General features: G+C 39.9%; 1 protein-coding gene across 3 annotated transcripts in view; it reads right to left on the minus strand.

Moving 5' to 3' along the window:
- C13H11orf65 (chromosome 13 C11orf65 homolog) overlaps nucleotides 1-22,551 on the minus strand; it is a 65,299-nt gene that overhangs the window by 21,306 nt on the left and 21,442 nt on the right. For all 3 annotated transcript variants that reach the window (XM_028131981.2, XM_008156091.3, XM_054725142.1), the window contains 3 exons: nucleotides 6,034-6,087; nucleotides 5,473-5,673; nucleotides 3,282-3,412 (listed from right to left, as the gene is read on the minus strand). In XM_028131981.2, the coding sequence (XP_027987782.1) occupies nucleotides 3,282-3,412; nucleotides 5,473-5,673; nucleotides 6,034-6,087 (386 nt within the window). The remainder of the gene's footprint in view (nucleotides 1-3,281; nucleotides 3,413-5,472; nucleotides 5,674-6,033; nucleotides 6,088-22,551) is intronic.

Genomic DNA, 22,551 nt, shown 5'->3' on the forward strand with positions numbered 1-22,551 from the left:
GCTTTTACTTTGAATCTATTTCTAATTAATATTTAATGTTAATTCTTGTATTCAATATACAGACCATTTATATTTAACTAGAGGCCCAATGCATGAAATTCGTGCTCTCTCGCATTACAGGAGCCCTGGGGGGATGTCCGACTGCCAGCTTAGGCCTTCCCCCTGGGGGGAACAGGCTTAAGCCGGCAGTCGGACATCCTTAGCGCTGCCGTGGAGGCAGGAGAGGCTCCCACCACTGCTGCTGCGCTTGCCAGCCATGAGCCCGGCTTCTGGCTGAGTGGTGCTCCCCCTAGGGGAGCACACTGACCACCAAGGGGCAGCTCCTGCATTGAGCATCTGCCCCCCTGGTGGTCAGTGTGTATCATAGCGACTGGTCATTCTGTTGTTTGGTTAATTTGCATATTATATTAGCCTTTTATTATATAGAATATGATGGTTTGGTTAGCTTTAATCTACATCATGCTATTTGTTTTCTATTTGTTCTGTATGTTCTTCATTTCCTTTCCTCTTTTTTCAGCCTTCTCTTGGATTAACTGAATTTTTAAAATTATTCTATTATATCTCCATTATTAGCTTATTAGGCTTCCATCTTTGTTGTTATTGCTGATTTTATGGTTGCTTTAGTGTTTGTAGTATACATATTTAATTATCATAGTCTACCTTTAAGCAATAGTATATAACTTCATATGTAGTATAAGGAACTTGTAACAATATATTTCCATTTCATCTCTCCCAACCTTTGTGGTATTATCATTCATCTTACTTCTGCTCTGTTATAAATTAATAAATACCATAGTACATTGGCATTGTTTCTGTTTTAAATAGCAAATTACCTTTAAATTTTTTGAACTTTATTTAGCAACTGTGTCATGTTTATATTACAGTCACTTTTGTAACTATTTACTTGTATGGTCAGAAAAAATAAGCAATTATAATTTTTGAAATGAAGATTTTCAATATAAGAGAAAAGGAGTACAATTGTGGAATCAAGAATTTAAGTAGACCTTCATTGGCAATATCAATATTAACTTATTTCTTCGCAATAAAAATTTGGCTCAGTGGTTGAGCATCGACCTATCAACCAGGAGGTCAAGGTTCAATTCTCGGTCAGGGCACATGCCTGGGTTGAGGGCTCAATCCCCAGTGTGAGGTATGCAGGAGGCAGCCAATCAATGATTCTCTCTCGTTATTGATGTTTCTATCTCCCTCACCCTTCCTCTCTGAAATCAATAAAAATATTTTCAAAATTTTACAAGATTTATCACCTTAACTATTTTTAAGTGTACAGTCTAGTAGTTACTTAATTACCTTTTAAGAAGATTTGATTTGTAAGAAAAAAGTGCTTTGTATTTATTTACATAGTTACCATTTTTGGTATTCTTCATTTTTGTAAAGATCTATATTTCTACCTAGAATCATTTTCTTCTGCTTGAACTTAATATTTTTTGTGCTGGTCTGCGTGATGAGAGAATTTAGCTTTTGTTTGTCTGAAAAGTTTTCCTTTCATATTCATTTTTAAAATATAATTTTGGTGGGTCTGGTGCTATTGATTAATCTCCTCACTTGGAATCTATTTTCCTGTCTCTTTGTATGCCTGGTAATTGATTACTATGTGGTAGACATTGTGAATTTTATGTGATTTCAGGTACTGAAGGTTTTTGTATTCTTTTCAATATTCTGGGCTTTGGTTTGTTATGCAGTCAAGTAAACTTGGAAACATTTGATTTTTTGATACTTGCTTTTAACATGTGTTACATAGGTCCAGAATGACTTTTATTACAATCCACACAGTCTGTCTCTTAGGGCAGAAAGAAGGGTTGAGTCTACGGCCATACCACCCTGAACGCGCCCAATCTCGTCTGATCTTGGAAGCTAAGCAGGGTCGGGCCTGGTTAGTACTTGGATGGGAGAAAGAAGGGTTGAGTGGGACTAGGGAGCCAAATGAAAGTTATCTATAATAATAAAAGCATAATATCCAAATCGATCAAACGACTGAACAGCAGAATGACCGTCTGGACGACCATCCGGAAGATCACACTATGACATGAACTGGCGCGAGGCCAGCCAAGGCAGGTGTGATGCGATTAGTTGGGAGGCCCCGCCATTGCCTCACAATAGCCGCCGCATATTGGTGGTGCCGTGGCAGGTGGGTGGGGCCTCCCTCTGCTAGGTGATCGATTGCAGGGCTCCCGGACTGCGAGAGGGCGCGGCCAGGCTGAGGGACCCCCCTGATTGTACAAATTTTGTGCACCGGGCCTCTAGTCCTATATAATAAAAGACTAATATGCCACACAAACCACCAGGGGGCAGACATTCAATGCAGTAGCTGCCCCCTGGTGGCCAGTGCACTCCCACAGGGGGAGCACCACTCAGCTATGACCTCTGAGCTGGGCTCATGGCTGGCGAGTGCAGCGGTGGTGGCAGGAGCCTCTTCTGTCTCCGGGGCAGCGCTAATGATGTCTGACCGATGGCTTAGGCCTGCTCCCTAGGGGCTCCTGGACTGCAAGAGGGTGAAGGCAAGGCTGAGGGATGAATTTCATATGCACAAATTTTGGGCATCGGGCCTCTAGTTGATATATAAAAGTAAATGCTTATTTTCATATCTGATATTCCAATAGAATGTGATTTCCTTAAGGTCCAAGACAGCATATCTTTTCCTATTTACTTCCTGAAGCTCAACCATGTCTGGCACATAATAGGCATTTATTAATGTTTGCTTTCTATGTATTTTTAAAAATATAACTGTAACCTTAAATTTTCTTTTAAAAATGACACTCTCCTTAGCCCCTATTAATGGACTGCAGCTAGCCTGATGCTGGATTGGACCTGGCCCAACATGGAAAGGAAACTCTAGATACTGGTTTTGCTTCTAGCTCTATTGAAACCCCAACCCGGCTGGTGTGGCTCAATTGGTGGAGCATCGTCCCATGCACCAAGAGGTCGCCAGTTTGATTCCAGTAGGGGCACAAGCCCAGATTGCAGGCTTGATCCCCAAGGGGAGTGTGCAGGGGGTAATCTATCAATGTTTCTACCTCTCTCTTCCTCTCCCTTCTCTCTAAAAAAATCAATAAAAAAACATTTTTTTAAAAAGAAAAAAATCCCAGCTACACTTCCTCTGTAGGGAAATTGGACTTTGGAAACTCAGTGGTGTAATTCCATGGAAATAAAGCTTTCTACCATATTGAAAAATAAATGCATAATATAATTATTTTAGTAATAATAGCAAAAAGTTAAAATCTTAAAATACTATATACTTTTTAGTAAGTCTTTCATCAACTTACATTTGCCTCATCCATTCTATTTTTCTAATTTTTCTCTTTTTTTCTATATCTTGTCTTCTTTTTAGTTTAGAGAAATGAAATTTGGTTTCCTTTTTGTCTTCTATAATTACATCTTCAGTAGACACCAAAAACTATTGAGAAATAAAACAAGAATATACAAAATGTTGAAATACTGATTGTGAGGTTATCTGACTATAGACAATAACTTCTGTGTGCTCAATATGAATATGCCAAGATAGAAATAGAGGGTAAGATAAACCCTTGAAAGGTATTTCTAATGTAGTGATGGGTGAATAGCACAGGAAGCCTTTAGAGACACATGCCACAGAAAGACTGACCAGGTACTAGTGTACTGAGGTACTTAATAAGTATTTGTTGAATGAATAGACATATTCTAAGTGTTTTAGTTTCTCACAAGAACAGACCTGACCTATTCTTAGTGCTGGTTGCTTTTGAAGACCCTAATTCTAAGGGAGTATAGGCAGGCTCCAAGAACACAGAAGTCTCACCTTTATGTCCTGAGAGTATGTAGTTTCCCTTGTATGACACTATATCCTAACTGGTAGTCTATTTTCCTACTTCTGATTCATTCCTCTTCATCCACCACACACACATTAAATAATGAGGAGAGTTTGCTATTCCCAACATTCTGTATTTGCCACTATTAAAGCACATTTTTATTGCATTATATTGAAATATCCTATTTACTAAATGTCTCCAAACTAAAAGGCAAACTGCTTGAGGAGAGCAATTATTCTTATTTACGACTAGAGCAATTATTCTTATTTACTACTAAATTATTCTTATTTACTATTACAGTGTATGAAATTCGTGCATAGGGGTGTGTGTCCCTCAACCCAGCCTGCACCCAATCTGGTGGAATCAGGCCTAAACGGGCAGTTGGACATCCCTCTCACAATCCAGGACTGCTGGCTCCCAACTGCTTGCCTGCCTGCCAGCCTGATCACCCCCTAACCATTCCCCTACCAGTCTGATCGATGCCTAACGGCTCCCCTGCCAGCCCGATTGCCCCTAACTGCCCTCCCCTGCCGGCCTGGTCACCCCCAACTGCCCTCCCCTGCTGGCCCAGTTGCCCCTAACTGCCCTCCCCTGCTGGCCTGATTGCCCTAACTGCCCACTCCTGCCAGCCTGATCACCCCAACTGCCCTCCCTTGCAGGCCTGGTCCCCCCCAACTGCCCTCCCCTGCAGGTCTGGTCACCCACAACTTCCCTCCTCTGCCGGCCCAGTCACCCCTAACTGCCCTCCCCTGCTGGCCTGATAGCCCACAACTACCCTCCTCTGCCGGCCATCTTGTGTCTACATGGGGGTGGCCATCTTGTGTGTTGGAGTGATGGTCAACTTGCATATTACCTCTTTATTATATAGGATTATTATATAGGTTTATATCCTTAGCATTTGGTACAATGCCTGACACATGGTTGGTATGCAATCAAGTTTGTTGAATAAATGCATACTTTGATCATTTTCACTTTTCATATTTAGTATATTCAACATACTACATTATATCATCTGAGGACTGAAGATTTGATGAAGATATTTGAGGCAATATAAACAGACATCTAGAGCTACAGAACCAGATCACGTTAACCTGTAAAATGTAACCTTACAAATATGCTTAGGTAGAAATTATTTTCACAAAGGAGATTAAACATGGGTGTCTATAGAAAAGTTCCTGAATCACATATAGCATTAGGATCTATGTATATTTAAAATCACTCTGTTCAATTAATATGAATACATGTTAAGTTTCCCAACACCATGAAAATTCAAATGATTCTCCACCAGTCTCTGCTATTAATAGCTCTATAAGATAAAATGTTATAATTGTTCTCAAGAACTCCCACTTCTAGTCCAAGTTATTAATACAGAGTCAACATCTTCACATTTTCTTTGATATCAAAATGGTAAACTGCTGAGTACCAGGGAGTACCTAAAGATGGCTTCAATCAAAATTACTAAAAGTAGAAATAAATGTATAAAAAAATAGATATAGATATATTCTTGTATCTTGAAGTATCATTAGTAACCCCAGAGTAGTAACTAAGCAATTTTTATCAACTAAATTACTAGGAATTACTATTTAAAAATAATTTAAAATTAATTTTTAAAAAGATAAATTGGTTTACAAATATTAAAGATTCAAAATTATTAATATTTCTTTTTTCTTACTCTATCAGAAACAAGCCTCCAGCCATTGTTCTCTATACGATGATACCAGCCTCTACGATCCTGTTTCTGAAGATTATCACTTCTAATATGAGATGCATATTTTGCTGCAAGTTTTGTGTAATCTCTAGGGCTATTAGCACACAGATCTTCAACATGTCTTTCAGTAAAAATTTTATAGTATATGTCAGGCGGAAATTTAACCTGTAGATGGAAAAGTACAAAGGACCGTTGCAATCTAACAACAAAATGGTTTACATTTTAAAAATTACATCATTAAAATTAAATATAAATGTACTTTAAAACTACAAGTAAGGCCCTGGCCGGTTTGGCTCAGTGGATGGAGTGTTGGCCTGCAGACTGAGGGGTCCCGGGTTCGATTCCGGTCAGGGGCGCTGCCAGGGTTGTGGGCTCGATCCCCAGTGGAAGGCGTGCAGGAGGCAGCTGATCAGTGGTTCTCTCTCATCATTGATATTTCTCTCTCTCTCTCCCTCTTCCTTCCTCTCTGAAATCAATAAAAATATATTTTAATAAAATTACGAGTAAGAATTCATCCATACTTACACCACCAAATCTGAACCGTACATGAATGCCAGCTGCAGCATCTAGAAGCTCTGCCTATAAAAAACATTACTTTTTAACATTCTGTATATACCAATTCACTACTTCTCACTCTATCATGTTAATAGTTGCTTAATATTGATTTTTTATAAAATAAGGCAAGTGACTAAACCTTAATTATTTTTAAATTAGAAGATATTTTAATTTCTTATAGTTATCTAAGAGTAAAACACCTTACATAATAACTAGAAAAATAATATGAAACTATGCTTCCTTTCTATGCAATATATAAGTATAAAAGTCAAATTATTTGTTACTCATAAAACTGAAGTTTAAATAAGTCCTCAGGTAAATTCAGAGAAAAAAATGTGATTGGTCAATCAGATGACGTTTCCTAACTAGCTTTTATTAAATAAAAAAAAATCCATGTTTAAATTTCTTAAGAATTGTATATAATTGGTCTTCTAAATTTTACTGCCTGGACCAAATGGAAAATAGAGAAAAAAATATTTGGTCTTCTATTAGAAGACAGTTCCACCTGTCTCATAATAATATTAAATTAGATGAGAAAATAGATGCTACCCTAAATTGTTCAGTCCATAAAGCCTAAAAAACAACACTAGTTTTACATAATTTTCTTCTGAGTAAAAATTATACATACTATGCACATATGTAGTCATACTTCAAATATGAATAAAGATGTTTTATAACAGGATCTCAAAGTATATATTCATGAAATTTATACATTTATGTATGAATATATATATCTTTTTCCCACTAAAGTAGGCAAATCATAAGTGCATAGCTTCCTCTTCTAATCAGCTAGGGTGAGGGGCTGATCACATCAATCCAATCAGAGATTGGGCTGGGTCAAGTCTGAATTGTAGTTTTAGTAATCCGTATCTAATTTGTTAACTTCTAATTTTTCCCTGTTTCTCAAGATATGAGGCTGACATCTATCTCCTCAACCATGAAAGACTATGGGAAACTCACTTACACCCTTTGGAAGATTTGAGCTTAATTCTTTATTCTTCTACCATCTACAGACTCAAATGGGTGGGGGCGGGGGGAGCAGTTGACTGTGTATTTGAGGAAGTTCCCTTCTCTCTACTAAGATTTTGTTTCTTAAGTTTATGAGAGATTTCATTTAGTGTAACAGTGTTATTTAAAGTGGACTTAGATTAGTTGTAAATTGGTTCACTACAAACTCTAAGGCAACCAAAAAAAAAAAGAGTTAAAAATAAGTATAATTTATATATTAAGAGAGGAGAGAAAATATAACCATATAAAATGCTCAAATAACCAGAGAAGGGGGGAGAGAGAGAGAGAGAGAGGAAAGGAAGGAAGGAAGAAAGGAAGGAAGGAAGGAAGGAAGGAAGGAAGGAAGGAAGGAAGGAAGGAAGGAAGGGAGAGAGGGAGGGAGGGAGGGAGGAGGGAGGGAGGGAAAGAGAGAGAGAGAGAAAAGAGAGAAAGAGAGAAAGAAAGAAAGAACGAAAGAAAGAAAGAAAGAAAGAAAGAAAGAAAGAAAGGAAGGAAGGAAGGAAGGAAGGAAGGAAGGAAGGAAGGAAGGAAGGAAGGAAGGAAGGAAGGAAGGAAGGAACAAGGACAACAAATACCCTTAGGCAAAACTGTTAGGAAATGGTAGGTCCAACTATATCAATAATCACTTTAAATGTCAATGGTCTAAACCAGTGATGGCGAACCTATGACACGCGTGTCAGCACTGACACGCATAGCCATTTCTGATGACACGCGGCCGCATGCCGAGGATGAAACATTTGCTGCTTCTGAGGATGAAATATTTGCGACTGGAGTCTTGAAGTTAGTTTTTTCCTCAAAGTGACACACTACCCGAGTTATGCTCAGTTTTTTTGCGAAGTTTGACACACCAAGCTCAAAAGGTTGCCCATCACTGGTCTAAACATACCAATTAATAGACAGAAACTGTCAGAGTGGATGAAAAATAAGACCGAACTATATCACGTTAAATATAAAGGCAAACTGATTAAAAGCAAAGGGATAGAGAAAGATTTAGCACTTTAACACCAATAAATGAAAGCTGAGCAACTATATTAATTTCAGGCAAAGCTGAATTCAGAGCAAAGAAAATTATAAGAAATAAAGAGGAGTATAACATGATGATAAAGTGGTCAATTTTGTAAGAAGGCATAACAATCCCTAATGTATATACATATATGCCTAACAACAGAACATCAAAATATGTAAGGCAAAAACTGATAGAACTTCAAGGACAACTAGAGACATCAATATTATAGTTGGAGACTTCAAACCCCTCCATCAGTAATTGACAGAAAATCAATAAGGCCATAATTAAACAATGCAGCACCATCAATATCTGGAGTGACATTTATTGAACGCTTCATGCAACAATAGCAGAATATACATTCTTCTCAAGCTCACATGGAACATTTACCAAGATAGAGCACTTTCTGGGCCATAAAAACTCACCTTAACCAGGGTAAAAGAATAGAAATCATATCAAGTAAGTTCTCAGGACCCAGTGGAATTAAATTAGAAATCTTCCCTGGCTGGTATGGCTCATTTGGTTGAGTACTGTTCAATGAACCAAAAGGTGGCAGGTTCCATTACCAGACAGGGTACCTTCTGGGTTGCAGGCTTGATCCTCTGTGGGGCCAGGTTAGGGGGAGGAGGGTGCTGAGGGATGTGCAGGAAGCAGCCCATCAATGTTTCACTCTCGCATTGATGTTTCTCTCCCTTCTCTCCCTCTCTCTCCTCCCTTCCTCTCACTCTAAAATCTATAAAAACATATTTTAAAAAAATAAATGAAAATAAACTAGAAATTAGTTGCAGAAGGATAGATGTAAAGCTTCCAAACTTGGAAATTAAAAAATACACTTCTAAATAACAAATGGGTCAAATAAAAAGTATCAAGATTAAAATTTTAAATATTTTTAACTAAATGAAGTGAAAATACAACTTATCAAAATTTGTGAGATGCAGCAGAAATAGTGCTTAGAGGACAATTTATAGTACTGAATACATCCTATATAATAAAGAGGTAATAAGCAAATTGACCATCACTCCAACACACAAGATGGCTACCCCCATGTGGACACAAGATGGCCACCACAAGATGGCCAGCAGGGGAAGACAGTTGGAGGTGACCAGGCCTGCAGGGGAGGGCAGTTAAGGGTGACTGGGCTGGCAGAGGAGGGCAGTTGAGGATGACCAAGCCTGCAGGGGAGCACAGTTGGGGGTGACCAGGCCAGCAGGGAAGGACGGTTGTGGGGGGGACCAGGCCTGCAGGGGAGGGCAGCTGGGGGTGACCAGGCCTGCAGGGGAGGGCAGTTAAGGGTGACTGGGCTGGCAGAGGAGGGCAGTTGAGGATGACCAAGCCTGCAGGGGAGCACAGTTGGGGGTGACCAGGCCAGCAGGGAAGGACGGTTGCGGGGGGGACCAGGCCTGCAGGGGAGGACAGCTGGGGGCGACCAGGCTGGCAGGAAAGAGCAGTTTGGGGCGACCAGGCCTGCAGGGGAGGGCAGTTGAGGGTGATCAGGTTGGCAGGCAGAAGTGGTTAGGGGCAATTAGGCAGACAGGCGAGCGGTTGGGAGCCAGCAGTCCTGGATTTGAGAGGGATTTCCGACTGCCCATTTAGGCCCGGTCCCACTAGGATCGGGCCTAAACGGGCAGTCGAACATCCTTCGAGGGACCCCAGATTGGAGAGGGTGCAGGCTGGGCTGAGGGGACCCCCCCCCATGCACAAATTTTGTGCACCGGGCCTCTAGTATATTAGAAAACTACAAGGATCTGGAATCAGTAATCTAAGCTTCCACTTTAAGAAACTTGGAAAAGAAAACAAATTAAAAGTAACAGAAGAAATGGGGGGAAAAATAAAGCAGAAATCAATGAAATTAAAAACAGAAAATCAATAAAGAAAAGTAAAAAACTAAAAGCTGATTCTTTTTTAAAAATATATTTTATTGATTTTTTACAGAGAGGAAGGGAGAGGGATAGAGAGCTAGAAACATCGATGAGAGAGAAACATCGATCAGCCGCCTCCTGCACACCCCTCACAGGGGATGTGCCCGTAATCAAGGTACATGCCCTTGACCAGACGCTCGATCCACTGAGCCAAACCAGTTTCGGCTAAAAGCTGATTCTTTGAAAAGATCAATAAAATCAATAAGCTTCTGGCAGGCTGATTAAGAAAAAAGAGAAAAGAGATAAATTACTAATATCAGAAATGAAAGAAGGGCCATCACTACTGATTTCATAGGTATTAAAGGATAATAAATATTGGCCTGGCCAGCGTGGCTCAGTGGTTGAGCGTTGACCTATACTAGTAAATCAGGAGGTCACAGTTAAATTCCTGATCAGGGCATATGCCCAGGTTGTGGGCTTGCTCCCCAGTGGGTGTTCAGGAGGCAGCTGATCAATGATTCTCTCTCATAATTAATGTTTCTATCTCTCTCTCCCTCTCCCTTCCTTTCTGAATAATACAAAAAAGAATCCTATCTAATAAAGAGGGGATATGCAAATTGACCATCACTCCATCACAAAGATGGCAGTGCCCAGTCCTCTCAGCCCCGCTGGAGTCCCCCAGTCTTGGGTGGGGGGGTTGGCTGTGAGAGCAGGCAGCGTGAGCAGCCTGGCAGAATGCTTGCTTCATCGCTGCGGCCACAGAAGGCCTCTGGGCAGCAGGCATGGAGCATCCGGGGGTGGGGGGGAAGTTTGCGTCGTCGCCCCAGCGATGAGGCAAGCATTCCTCACCCAGCCACAGAGGGCCTCTGGCCAGGGAGGGAATGAGGCTGGCCAGGGAGGGCAGTTGGGGGCCATGAGGCCGGCCGGGGAGGGCAGTTGGGGGCCATGAGGCTGGCCGGGGAGGGCAGTTGTGGGCCATGAGGCTGGCCGGGGAGGGCAGTTGTGGGCCATGAGGCAGGCAGGGGAGGGCAGTTGGGGGCGATCAGGCCAGCAAGGGGGGGCAGTTGGGGGTGAGCAGGCTGGCGGGGGGGCAGCTGGGGGCGAGCAGGCTGGCAGGCAGAGTGGTTAGGGGCATTCAGGCAGGCAGGCAGGTGAGCAGTTAGGAGCCAACGGTCCCAGATTACAAGAGGGATGTCCCACTGCCAGTTTAGGGATGTCCCACAGAGACATCCCCTGGCAGTCAGACATCCCCCAAGGAGTCCCAGATTGGAGAGGGTGCATGCCGGGCTGAGGGACCCCGCCCCCTGCATGAATTTCATGCACCAGGCCACTAGTAATAAATATTATGAACAGCTCTATGCCCACATATTTGATAACCTATATAAAATGAATCAATTCTTTGAGAGAAACAATGTGCCAAAACTAACACAAGGAGAAATAGAAAATCTGAATACCGGTAGATTAATACCTATTTTAAAAATTGAATCAATAATTAGCCTTTCACAACAGAAAGCACCAGGCCCAAGTGATCACTGGTGAATTCTACCAGATAATTAAGGAAGAAATACTAATTCTCTACGATCTCTTCCAGGAAACACTTCCTAACACATTCTATGAAGCTAGCATTGCCTGAATACCAGAACTAGACAGATACATTACAAGAAAGGAAAACTATAGACCAACTAGAAGCCCGTTGCATGAAGTTTCGTGCAATAGACCTTCCTTCACCTGGCTGCCGGCACCAGTTTTCCGCCAGCAGCAGTTTTCCTCTGGCCACCTGCCGATCGGAGCACCTCCTGCCAGCACGATCGGCCACCTTTGAGAGGAACTCGGATCGGGAGGCGCTCGGATGGGCGGGTGGCCAGAGGAAAACTGCTGCTGGCGGAAAACTGGTGCTGGCAGCCATGCAATCAGCCACCCTGAGTTCCACCACCGGCGCCTTCTGCCGGCTCCATCGGTCCTCCAGCAGCGCCGGCCGTTGGGGCCTGCGGGAGGAATGGGGGGCGGGGACTCATCCCCGCTCATCCTGTCAGCCCAATTGGCGACCCCAAGTCCTGCCACCAGCCTGCCGCCGGCCCAATCGTGGGCGTAGCGGAGTGATGGTTATTTGCATACTTTCCTTTTATTAGGTAGGATATGTCTCATGAGCACAGATGTAAAAATCCTCAACAAAATATTAGCAAATCAAGTCCAACAATGAGTAAAAAGAATTATACAACATGACTGAGTGTGATTCATTCCAGGTACACCAGGCCATTATTACATTATATAAATAGGCTACAGAAGAAAAAATCATATGATTGTATCAACAGAATGAGCATTTGACAAAATCCAACACCAATTCATGACAAAAATCTTTGTCAAACTAGGAATGGAGGGATACTTCTTAAACTTGGTGAAGAACATTTACAACAAACTTACAGTAAACATCATACTTATTGGTGAGAAACTAAATACTTTTCTTCTAAGATCAGGAACAAGGCAAAGACATCCCCTCACTGCTCCTATTCAACATCATACTGGAAGTCCTGGCTTATGTAAGAATAATAAAAGAAAATAAATGTAGCAAAAAAAAAAAATTTTAAAACTGGTCTTTGTTCCCAGATAACATGATTGTCTATTATAAAAATCCCAAAGAACCCTGGCTTGTGTGGCTCAGTTGGTTGGGCATTGTCCCATGCACCAAAAGGTTGCCAGTTTGATTCCCAATCAAGGCACATGTTGAGGTTTTGGGTCCAATCCTTGGTGGGGCTGGGGTGGGAAGTGCAGGAGGTAGCTGATCAATGTTTTGCTCTCATTTCTGTTACTCTTTTTCTCCCTCTTCCTTTCTCTCTCTCTCTCTCTCAAAAAAAAAAAATTGCAATGAGTCAATGAAGACATTTCTGTAACTAATAAGCAATTATAATAATATTGGAGGATATCATGTTAACATACAAAAGTGAATTGCTTTCTTATATGCCAGCAATGAATAACTGAAATTTGAAATAAAAAACAGAATGCCATTTACATTAGCACCAAAAAAAGTAAATATTTAGGTATAAATCTAAAATTTATTTGAAAATCAATATGAGAAAAACTACAACACTGTAATGAAAGAAATAAAAGAAGATCTAAATGAAAGGAGAAATATTCCATGTACCTGAACTAGGAAAATTCAATACTGTCAAGATATCCATTCTTCACAACTTGATCTGTAGATTAATGCAATCCCAATCAAAATACCAATAAGTTATTTTATGAATGTGGACAAAATTATTCTAAATTTTATATAGAAAGGCAAAAGACTTAGAATATCCAACACAATATTAAAGGAGAACAAAATTGGAGGCTGATACTACCCAACTTAAAGACTTATTATGAAAGTTACAATAATCAAGACAATGTGGTGCTGTTGAAAGAATAAATAAATCAATGAAACAGCAGAGAAAGCTTTCCACATAAATACAGTCAAACTTATCTTTAGTTTGTTTTATTTTTCATTATTTATTGTGGAAAAATACACATAACATATATACATATAACAATTAATATCTTAACCATATACAGTTCAGTGGTATTAAATAAATTGTTGTGAAAATCGTTACCACCATTCATCTTATCTTTGACAATTCAATGGAGAAAGGATAATCTTCAACAAAAGTTGCTGAACATACATCCATGTGCAAAATTAAAAAAAACAACAACAAATCTAGACACAGATCTTGCACCTTTCACAAAAATCAACTGAAAATGGATCATAGACCTATATAAAATGCAAAACTATGAACTCCTAATGGATAACATAGGAGAAAATCTAGGTAACATTGGGTTTGGTGATGACTTTTTCTCCCCAAAATCCCCAAAATGGCTTTTATTGCATCTTTAATCTCATAAATAAGTCTGAGGAATTATCCAGCACCTTGCTGCTTCTGTAGCTAGACAACTTAGATCTTATTCATCAGCCTGCTGAACTGCTCCTTTTTCAGAAGCATAAATACTATCTGAAATTTTTCCTGATATCCTTGTTTTTAATTGTTGTAGCTGCTGAATCAAAGGAGCTGAATTTGATACAAGTTCAAGTCATTTCCTTCAAGAATAACTCAACTTTCTGGGTTTGGGATACTGAACACGCAACGCCTGACCTCATCTGAACCAAGTGAATGTATTTTTCGCCCAAGATATTTCTGATTTCAGCAAGACAATCATTCTCCTGAACAATGACGTTGATGGGGAAGTGAAGTGTAAATAGACCTCAGCTTGTAAGGGAAGCTCAGTGTAACACCCTTGAGCATGTTCTGTATATGACTGCAGATAGTGTGAATGGTGGCCAGTTCCTTCCTATTTGCCACCATTTGTCAACCAGGAGTCTCTTCTTTTTCTCTCTAAGGAGACTGAGTTCTACATTGATGACGTGATGGAAGTCCCTCTACAGGGTTCCCCTGGGTCCCTTTACATAACTGTGAATCCCTTCAGAGTGATGTCAACATTTTCTGGAATGTTGACAGTCTGGTTGCTGAGACAGGTCTTCATCCTCGCAGTAGATCTGGCAAAGAGATGGTGTTGACTTTTTAGATACAACACCAAAAGCATGAACGTGAAAGAAAAAATTTATAAGATGGAATTCATTAAAATGAATGCTCTGTGAATGACACTATTAAGAGAATGAAAAGAGAAGTATTTCCTGGGAAGAGAGAAAAATGCCAATTTTATATGATTTTCATAAGTCAAATATGAATATTGCAATCTCTTGTATACACATAAAAGAATGATTAACAACAGAAAATTAATCAGTCCAAAAGAAGTCAAGAAAGGATTTTTTAAAAATAACATAGAGCATTTGAGCATATAGTCAGTAAGTAGTAAAATATTAGCAATTACATTGAATGTGAATGGAGTAAATGCTCCAAGAAAAGACAATGAGTATCCTACTAGATTAAAAAAAAAAGTTAACTATCAATTACCTGCCTACAAAAGACACAGCTAAATACAAAGATTCAGAATGTTGAAAATAAAATGATTAGAAAGACGTACCATGAAAACAATAATGAAAAAAATAGTTGATGTGGCTACATTAATATCAGAGATCTTGGACTTTAAAGCAGATATTATTACTAGAGACATTTTGTAATGATGAAAAGGTTCTATTCACAAGAAAAACAAAATAACCCTAAGTTGATATTCACTCTACAGCATGGTCTCAAAATATATAAAGTATTAGGAAAATGACAAGTCTTTAATCACAGTGAAAGATCTTAACACACCTCTCTTAGTAACTGATAGTATAACTAGGCAAAAATAATCAGTAAGGATATGGATGATTTGATCAACATAGTTGACAAATTTGATCTAGTTGACATCTGTAGAGCACTATGCTCAACAACTACAGAGTACATATTCTTTTCAAGAACAAATAAAAATTTATAAAATTGAAAATAACAGAGGATTGAAATTACAGAGCAATTAAGATCAAGATTGATAATAAAGAGATGATGATTCAAAAATATTTGGAAAAAGATATAATTTCTAATAACCAAAAGAAATCAAATTAGAAATTTAAAAATCTTTTGAATTGAGTTTGATTAAAATATTTGACGTATCAAAACTTGTACACTGTCACTAAAGCCATGCATAGATAAAAATTTTTATATATATATGAAAAGGGCTGAAAATCAATAAACTAAGCATCCATTTCAAAAAGTTAAAAAGTAACAGCAAATACAACTCAAAGAAAATATAAAGAGACATATACTATACAGCAGAAAATGAAGTAGAAAATAAATGAACAATAGAAAGGAACAACAAAGCTGAAAGTTGGTTCTTTGAAAAGACTAATAACAGCCCATTGAGAAATCCCAATGAGATTCGTTAAGAAAGAGAAAGATATACATTCCCATGTTTATTGAAGCATTATTCACAATAGCCATGATATGAAAACAGCCTAAACAGGGATGTGGGGAGGTAGAAGAGGGTACGGGGGGATAAATGGTGATGGAAGGAGACTTGACTTGGGGTGGTGAACACACAATAAAATAGATAGATGATGTATTATAGAATTGTATACCTGAAACCTGTATAATTTTATTAACCAATGTTACCCCAATTAAATTCAATAAGAAAAGACAACCTAAGTACCAATCAAGGAATGAATAGATAAAAGAGATGTAATATGGTAATATGTGTGTCAGATACACACAAATGCACAATGCTATATTTTCTTAATCCGTCCTATATAATAAAGAGGTAGTATGCAAATTGACCACAACTCTAACACACAAGATGGCCGCCCCCATGTGGACACTAGATGGCCACCACAAGATGGCTGGCAGGGCAGGGTAATTGTTGGTGATCAGGCCAGCAGGGGAGGGCAGTTAGGGTAAGGTGACCAGATCATCCTGCCAAAAGCGGGACCATCTGGTCACCTTCAGTTAGGGGCAATTGGGCCTGCAGAGGAAGGCACTTGGGAGCAACCAGGTCTACAGGGGAGGGCAGTTAGGGGTGACCAGGCCTGCAGGGGAGGGCAGTTGGAGGTTTCAAGGCCTGCAGGGGAGGGCAGTTGGAGGTGACCAGGCCGGCAGGGGAGGGCAGTTAGGGGTGACCAGGTTGGCAAAGGAGGGAAGTTAGGGGTGACCTGGCAAGCAGGGGAGGGCAGTTAGGGGCAATTGGGCCAGCAGGGGAACAGTCAGGTGTCGTTCAGGCTGGCAGGGGAGTGGTTAGGGGATGATCAGGCTGGCAGGCAGAAGCAATTAGGGGCAATCAGGCAGGCAGGCAAGCTGTTGGGAGCCAGCGGCCCCGGTTTGTGAGAGCGATGTCCAACTGCTCGAGGGGTCCCAGATTGGAGAAGGTGCATGCTGGGCTGAGGGACACACACACACACACACACACACACACACACACACATACACACACACACACACACACCTACCTGTGCATGAATTTCATGCACCTGGCCTCTAATATATAAATAACACATAGATACAGACAACAGTGTAGGGATAGCCAGAGGGAAAGGGGGATTGGGGATAGGAGATAGGTGAAGGTGAACAAAGAGATGGAAAAATGGGGACGGAAAAAGACTTTGCCTTGGGCAACAGACAAACGATGCAGTGTGCCGATGATGTTTTACGACCACTGGGTGAAAAGGTGAAGAGATTAAAAAGTACAAATTGGTAGTTAGAGAATAGTCACAGAGATGTAAATTACAGTATAGGGAATATAGCAATAATATTGTAATAACTATGTATGGGACCATGTTGATACTTGAAATACCAGAGTTACTAACCTGTGAAGTACATGATTGCCTAACCACAATGCTATACATATGAAATTAATATAGAATAATACTTAATGTAAACTGTAATTGAAAAAAAAAAGACAGTATGACCAAAATGTGTGTATCCCAGGAATGCTAATTAGGATTAACATTCAAATAAAAGAAAAATATCTCAAAGCAGAAAAATATTTTATGAAGCTTAAAATTCATTTTTGGATTGAAAAACAAACAAACAAACACCTCTTTTAGCTCAATAAGAATAGAAGGAAACTTTTTTTTTTGCTTCCAAAAACGTTATTTATTTTGTTTTAATTGTTTTAAGTATTACAAATAGTAGTACATATGTCTCCTTTTTTCCCCCCGCATTGACGTTCCCTCGGCCTCCTCTATCCCCCGGCATATGCCCTCATCCCCCACCCCCATGTCTTGTGTCCATTGGTTATGTTTATATGCAGGCATACAAGTCCTTCAGTTGATCTCTTACCTCCCCCCACACCCTAGCCTTCCTGCTGTAATTTGACAGTCTATTTGATGCTTCTCTGCCTCTGTATCTATCTGTTTGTTCATCAGGTTATAATGCTCTTTATTATCCATAAATGAGTGAGATCATGTGGTATTTTTCTTTCACTGACTGGCTTATTTCACTTAGCAAAATGCTCTCCAGTTCCATCCATGCTGCTGCAAATGGTAAGAATTCCTTCTTTTTTACAGCAGCATAGTATTCCATTGTGTAGACGTAGCACAGTTTTCTAATCTACTCATCTGCTGGTGGGCATTTAGGCTGTTTCCAAATCTTAGCTATTGTAAATTGTGCTGCTATGAACATAGCGGTGCATATATCCTTTCTGATTGTTCTGTTTTCTTAGGATATATTCCTAGAAGTGGTATTACTGGGTCAAATGGCAGTTCCATTTTTAAATTTTTGAGGAAATGCCATGTTGTTTTCCACAATGGCTGCACCAGTTTGCATTCCCACCAACAGTGAAGAAGGGTTCCTTTTTCTCTGCATCCTCACCAGCACTTGCCATTTGTTGATTTGTTAATGACAGCCAATCTGACAGGTGTGAGGTGGTACCTCATTGTTGTTTTGATTTGCATCTCTCAGATGATTAGTGACTTTGAGCATGTTTTCATATGTCTCTTGGCTTTCTGAATGTCCTATTTCGAAAAGTGTCTATTTAGATCCTTTGCCCATTTTTTGATTGGAATGTTTATCTTCTTTTTGTTAAGTTGTATGAGTTCCCTGTAAATGTTGGAGATTAAAGCCTTATTGGAGATAACATTGGCAAATATGTTCTCCCATGCAGTGGGCTTTCTTGTTGTTTTGTTGATGGTTTCTTTTGCTGTGCAGAAGCTTTTTATTTTGATGTAATCCCATTTGTTTATTTTCTCCTTAGTTTCCATTGTCCTAGGAGCTGTATCGGTAAGATATTGCTATGACATATGTGTGATATTTTGCTGACTATGGATTCTTCTAAGATTTTTATGGTTTCCTGTCTTACGTTTAAGTCCTTTATCCATTTTAAGTTTATTTTTTATGTATGGTTGATCTAGTTTCATTTTTTTGCATGTATCTGTCAAATTTTCCCAACACCATTTATTAAATAGACTGTCTTGACTCCATTGTATGCTCTTGCCTCTTTGTCAAATATTAATTGAGCATAATGGTGTGGGTCAACTTCTGCGTTCTCTGTTTGGTTCCATTGGTCTATATGTCTGTTCTTGTGCCAGTACCAGACAGTTTTGAGAACCGTGGCTTGGTAATATAGCTTGATATCTGGTATTGTGATCCCTCCTACTTTGTTCTTCTTTCTCAGGATGGCTGTGGCTTTTTGGGGTCTTTTTTGTTCCAGATGAATTTTTGAAGAGTTTGTTCTAGATCTGTGAAATATGCCATTGGTACCTTAATGGGGATTGCATTAAATCTATAGATTGCTTTGGGTAGTATGGGCATTTTAATGATGTCGATTCTCACAATCCATGAACACAGTATATTCTTCCATTTGTTTATGTCTTCCTCTATCTCTTTTTTCAAAGTCCTGTAGTTTTTGGAGAACATAACCTTTACCTCCTTAGGTAAGTTTATTCCTAGGTATCCTAATTTTTTGGTGCAATGGTAAATGGGATTGTTTTTTTAGTTTCTCTTTCTGTGAGTTCATTATTGGTGTATAAAAAAGCCATAGATTTCTGGGTATTAATTTTGTATCCCACTACATTGCCAAATTCATTTATTAAGTCTAGTAGTTTCTTTGATGGAGTCTTTTTTTAAAATTTAATAAATCTTTATTGTTCAGATTTTTACAATTGTTCCTCTTTTTTTCCCCCCATAGCTTCCCTCCACCTGGTTCCCACCCCACCCTCTGCCCTTACCTCCCCCACACTGTCCTCATCCATAGGTGTACGATTTTTGTCCAGTCTCTTCCCACACACCCCACACCCCTTTCCTCTGTGGAATTGTCAGTCCACTCCCTTTCTATGCCCCTGATTCTATTATATTCACCAGTTTATTCTGTTCACCAGATTTTTTATTCACTTGATTTTTAGATTCACTTGTTGATAGACATGTATTTGTTGTTTATAATTTTTATCTTTACCTTTTTCTTCTTCTTCCTCTTCTTAAAGAATACCTTTTAGCATTTCATATAATACTGGTTTGGTGGTGGTGAACTCCTTTAGCTTTTTCTTATCGGTGAAACTCTTTATCTGACCTTCAATTCTGAATGATAACTTTGCTGGGTAGAGTAATCTTGGTTGTAGGTTCTTGCTATTTATCACTTTGAATATTTCTTGCCACTCTCAACTGGCCTGCATAGTTTCTGTTGAGAAATCCGCTGACAATCGTATGGGTGCTCCCTTGTAGGTAATTAACTGTTTTTTCTCTTGCTGCTTTTAAGATTCTCTCTTTGTCTTTTGCTCTTGGAATTTTAATTATGATGTGTCTTGGTGTGGCCCTCTTTGGATTCCTTTTGTTTGGGGTTCTGTGTGCTTCCTGGACTTGTAAGTCTATTTCTTTTACCAGGTGGGGTAAGTTTTCAGTCATTATTTCTTCAAATAGGTTTTCAGTATCTTGCTCTCTCTCTTCTTCTGGCACCCCCATAATTCTGATGTTGGTACTCTTGAAGTTGTCCAAGAGGCTCCTTACGCTATCTTCAAATTTTTGGATTCTTTTTTCTTTTTGCTTTTCCGGAGGAGTGTGTTTTGCTTCTTTGTATTTCATATCTTTGACTTGATTCTTGCGATTCTCTAGTCTGCTGTTAGGTCTCTGTATAATATTTTTTATTTCAGTCAGTGTATGTTTAATTTCTAGTTGTTTTTTTTTTCATATCCTTGAGGGTCTTGCTAAATTTATCAGCCTTTTCTAGGAAATTCTTGAAAAACCTTATAACCATGATTTTGAACTCTATATCCAGTCGTTTGCTTTCCTCCATTTCTTTCGTTTGTGATCTGTTACTTTGTCTCCGCATTTTCGCTGCTTCCCTGAGATGGCAGGGTAGCTTTGTGTGCTAGGTGTCCTATATGGCCCAGTGGCTCGGCCTCCCCAGTTACCTGAGGTGAACACTCTTGGTGCACCCCTTTGTGTACAGCCTTGTTGTAGTTAAGTTTTGATTGTTGTTGGTATTACTGGGAGGAATTGACCTCCAGGCCAATTGGCTGTGAGTATCAGCTGTGTCTATGCCGGGAGAACTCCTGTGCTGGAGACAGCCTTATGAGACACGACTTGCAAAATTGCAAAAGCTTCTGTGCTCAGCTTGGATGGGGCGGAGTCTCAGGGCATAGCAGACAGCAATGGCTTCCCGTCAGCCCTGCCCTATGAGCCCCCTGGTCTCAGTGTCCCTCAGTAATCACTGTAAGCACCTCTGAGAGAAAGCTGCCTTCGAGTTTCGCCCTCTGCCAAACAGTCCAGTTTCTCCCCGAATGAGTCTTGGTTCCCAGTAACTCACCCGGAACTGGAGTTCAGCACAGTTGGGAGCTTCCGTCTCCCTCCCGCTTAGAAAGCCTGCCGGGCACTCAGCCGCTTGTGCACTCAGCAGTCAGTCCTCTCTGTGAGCGCCTGCCTCTGGACCTCTGCCTTCCGCAGCTCCCCTGAGTCTCAGTGTGCTTTCTCTTTTCCTGACAGTCCAGTTTCTCCCCGAATGAGTTTGGGTTCCCAGAAACTTGCCCAGAACTGGAGTTCAGTGCAGTTGGGAGCTTCCATCTCCCTCCCGCTTTAGAAAGCCAGCCATGCACTCAGCCACTTGTTCACTAAGCTGCCTGTCCTCTCCACGCACTCGCACATTTCCATACCTCAGCCTTTTGCAGCTCCTCTGATTCTCAATGTGCTTTCCTCTTTCCTTCTAGTTGTAGAATTTCCACTCAGCCAGCTTTCCTGTGGTTCTGGATGGTGTCCAATTTGTCTTTTAGTTTTAGTTTTGATACTGTTGTGTGAGGCAGCAGTTTAGGTGTTTATCTATGCCACCATCTTGGTTTCTCCTGATGAAGTCTTTAGGGTTTTCTATGTACAGTATTATGTCATCTGTGAATAATGACAGTTTTACTTCTTCTTTTCCCATTTGAATATCTTTCATTTCTTCTTCTTGTCTGATTGCTATGGCTAGCACTTCCAGTACTATGTTGAACAGGAGTGGTGAAAGTGGGCATCCTTGTCTCATTCCTGTTCTTAGGTGAAATAGTTTTAGTTTTTGCCCATTGAGTATGATGTTGGCTGTGGGTTTGTCATATATGACCTATATCATGTTGAGATATGCTCCCTCTATCCCCACTTAGCTGAGAATTTTTATCAAAAATGGGTGTTGGATTTTGGTGAATGCTTTCTCTGCATCTATTGATATGATCATGTGATTTTTGTCTTTCAATTTGTTTATGTGATATACCAAGTGTATTGATTTGTGAATATTGTACCAGCCTTGCATTCCCGGAATAAACCCAACTTGGTCTTGGTGTATGATCTTTTTAATATATCGCTAGATGCTAATTGCTAATATTTAGTTGAGGATTTTATCATCTATGTTCATCAGGGATATTGGCCAGTAATTCTCTTTCTTTGTAGTGTCTTTATCTGGTATTGGAATTAGGATAATGGTGGTCTCAAAAAAAGAGTTTGGAAGTTGCTCCTTCCCCTTCGTTTTCTGAAATAGTTTGAGGAATATAGGTGTTAGTTCTTCTTTGAATGTTTGGTAAAACTCCCCTGTGAAGCTGTTCGGTCCTGGGCTTTTATTTGGTGGGAATTTTTTTATTACTGCTTCTATTTCATCAGTTGTTCTTGGCCTATTCAGGTTTTCTGATTCCTCCTGATTCAGTTTTGGGAGATTACATTTCTATAGGAATTTGTCTATTTCATCCACACTGTCCAGCTTGTTGGCATACAGTTG

The sequence above is a fragment of the Eptesicus fuscus genome, chromosome 13 (assembly GCF_027574615.1).
Source record: "Eptesicus fuscus isolate TK198812 chromosome 13, DD_ASM_mEF_20220401, whole genome shotgun sequence".
NCBI lineage: Eukaryota > Metazoa > Chordata > Mammalia > Chiroptera > Vespertilionidae > Eptesicus > Eptesicus fuscus.